This window comes from Microtus ochrogaster, unplaced genomic scaffold (genome assembly GCF_000317375.1).
Source record: "Microtus ochrogaster isolate Prairie Vole_2 unplaced genomic scaffold, MicOch1.0 UNK99, whole genome shotgun sequence".
Classification (NCBI taxonomy): Eukaryota; Metazoa; Chordata; class Mammalia; order Rodentia; family Cricetidae; genus Microtus; species Microtus ochrogaster.
This window is the reverse complement of record NW_004949197.1, coordinates 562,350-565,406: the sequence shown is the minus strand read 5'-3', so window position 1 is coordinate 565,406 and position 3,057 is coordinate 562,350. Positions and strand designations below refer to the sequence as shown.

Here is a 3,057-nt window from a genome sequence, read left to right as displayed (position 1 = left end):
TCCCCTGCAGGTCCTGTGCAGAGGGCTGTCTGGGGCACACCTCTCCCCTGCAGGTCCTGAGCAGAGGGCTGTCTGGGGGACATGTAGTTCTTTGGCGTTTCTCTGATGCGAGCACATCATTGCCACTGTGATTCTGTGCCACTTAGGTGGTATTGCTAGGAAATACAAACGGATTTAATACCCCCGCATGAAAGATGTCATTAGAGAGGCAAACCTGCGATTTCACTTTAGTTCTTTGATTTATTCCTGAGAGTAATTGAAAAGGCAGTCGGTTTACCTGCTCCCTTGTCTGTCTGTCCAGGGAACTGTTACTGAGGACAAGAGCAATGCCTCCCATGTTGTGTATCCTGTCCCAGGGAACCTAGAAGAAGGTGAGACCCACTTTCTCGTCCTCTGCTACAGTGGCTTGGGCTAGTGGATGAAGGGCAGCTTAGTTCACTGTACGCCACCTGAGGCTCTGGGTGTTGCAACCCTGCATCTCCTGCTAGAACAGGAGACTGCTCAGTGCCTTTGTCTGGTCGGTCTTTGTGCTTCTTTCCAGCTGACCTCCCTCTTCTCTGTCTCTATCCTCAGAGGAATGGGTACGGCCAGTTATGAAGAGAGACAAACAAGTTCTTCTGCACTGGGGCTACTACCCTGACAGGTGAGGATGGGTTCTCAGGGTAGTTGGGAGAAGCAGCAGCAGCCAGACACAGAAGCCATCTGGCAGAGCAAGAAGGCACTATTTATGGGTTGTTTATTTCCTTGTTTTGGTTTTTTTAAGTACAGAATTTTGCTATGTAATCTAGGCTGGCATCAAACTTGCTGTGTAGCTCAGACTGGCCTCAAACTTGTAGCAATCCTCCTGTCTCAGCCTCCTCAGTGCTGGTATTAAAGGCTTGCACCATCACACTGACTTTGTGTGTGTTCCCTTTTTCTTTGATTTTTTTTTTTAGAATTTTTTAAATTTTACTTTATGTGTATAAATGTTTTGCCTGCATGTATGTTTGTGAACCATGTGTGTGCCTGGTACCTAGAGAGGTCAGAAGAGAGCATCGGATTCTCTAGAACTGGAGTTACAGATGTTGTGAGCCGCCTTATGGGTGGTAGGAGCCAAACTTAGGTTCTCTGCAGGAGCAGCAATTGCTCTTAAATGCTTAGCCATCTCTCTAGCCACTGCTTTTTGGTTTGGTGTTTGTTTTGAGACCAGGACATTCTACCAAGCTGGTCTGGAACTCATGCCTTAGCCTCCTTGGTGCTTGTGTTACCAACAAACACCACCATGCCCAGTGCCCAGTTTCTGGTATTTGTTTTGTTTTAGGACAGGGTGCTACTAATGTAATTTTGGCTGACCTGGGACTCACCAAGTAGATCAGGCTAACCTTGAACTCACAGAGATCTGTGTGCCTCTTCCTAGGGCATCCTCAGGGCATCCTCAGGAATGCTTTCCATTTCCTCTGAGACAGGGTTTCTCATTGGCCTGGAACTCACCAATTGGTGTAGAATGGATTGTTTAATTTTATGTTTATGAGTGTTTTGTCTGCATTTATGTGTGTGCACCACACGCATGCCTGGTGCCTACAGATTGTCTTGAACTGCAATTACAGACAGCTGTGAGCCGTAATGTGGGTGCCAGGAACTGGTCCTGGGTCCTCTGCCAGAGCAACAGTTGCTCTTAACTGCTGAACCATCTCCTCAGCACCATGCCCAGAACTTTCATATAGGTTCTGGGATAGAATTCAGGTCTTTAATCTTGCTGTCTGTGTCATTCCCTGGGTCAATTTATTTTCCTTTTTATCATACATGCATACATATTTGTTTAAGACAGGGTCTCACTTATAGCCAGGGCTAACCTGACTTGCTTTGTAACCAAACTGACTTTGAACTCACAAAGATCCACCAGCCTCTCCCTTCTAAGTGCTGGGATTGAAGGATTGCTCTACCACATCTGGCCTTCTCTTTCTTACTTGTGTGTGTGTATGTGCGCGCTTGCTTGCTTGCTTGCTTGCTTGCTTGCTTGCTTGCTTGCTTGCATGTATACAGATACACATCTGGAAGTCAGGATTGGGAGTCAGTGCTTTCACTACATTTTGGGTTTCTGGGATCCAGCTCACGTCTTCAGACTGTGTGTGGTAAACATTTGTACCCACTGAGCCATTCTGTGGTCTGACGTCTGTAGGTTGTCACTCACCTGTAATCTCAACACTTGAGTAGCCAAAGACTTCAAAGTCATCCTTGATTTTCTGGGAAGTTTAGGGCAGCCTAAGCTATGTGAAATTGTGTCTCAAAACAAAAGTTAAAACAGTGTAATAATAAGGAAATGAATGTTTCTGAAGATGTATGTAATTACCCTGGGCTACTATTCAGCCTTTAAAGTGATATAATATGCATAGTTTGTAGGCAAATTTAAGTGAGACATGCTGGTTAGCATCTATAGTTTCAGATACCCAGAAGGTAGAGACAGGAGAGTCACTTGAACCTAGGACTTCTAATCCCTCGGAGAGACATAGTATGACCTCCCTTTCAGGGGTTTAAAAATAAAAAGCATATAAGATTAAGAGAAAATTATTGTGTAAAGTTAGCCAAAGAAAACAAATACCAAGTATAATGTAATTGTAATTATTTTGTTGTTGTTGTTTTTCGAGACAGGATTTCTTTGTGTAGCCCCGGCTGTCCTGGAACTCACTCTGCAGACCAAACTGACCTCAAACTCACAGAGCTCTACCTGCCTCTGCCTACCGAGTGCAGGCATTAAAGGAGGGTGCCATCACTTCCAGGCATAATTGTAATGATTTTTGAAGGAGTGGTATGAGCTGACGCAGGTACCCAAGACATACTGTGTGACCAGGCTGGCCTTAGAGTCAAGGGAATCCTCTGTCTCAGATTCTCACAGTTGCCTATGTTAGAGTATTTTCATACTTTTTTTTAAAGCTTTTTTTTTCCCTTCTGTTCGTTGGTTGGTTTTCTATTTGGGTTTTTGAGACTGAGTCTCACTATGCTCCTTAGGCTGGCCTTGAACTTGCATCTGTTTTTCTGCCTTAACTCCTGAGTGTGGGGATAATAGGCATAAGTCACCAC

General features: G+C 44.8%; 1 protein-coding gene across 1 annotated transcript in view; it reads left to right on the top strand.

Moving 5' to 3' along the window:
- Positions 1-3,057, top strand: part of Smarcc2 (SWI/SNF related, matrix associated, actin dependent regulator of chromatin subfamily c member 2) — a 28,085-nt gene that overhangs the window by 5,255 nt on the left and 19,773 nt on the right. Inside the window, exons 5-6 of the mRNA XM_026778023.1 lie at positions 302-371; positions 574-643. Coding sequence (XP_026633824.1) covers positions 302-371; positions 574-643 — 140 coding nt within the window. The remainder of the gene's footprint in view (positions 1-301; positions 372-573; positions 644-3,057) is intronic.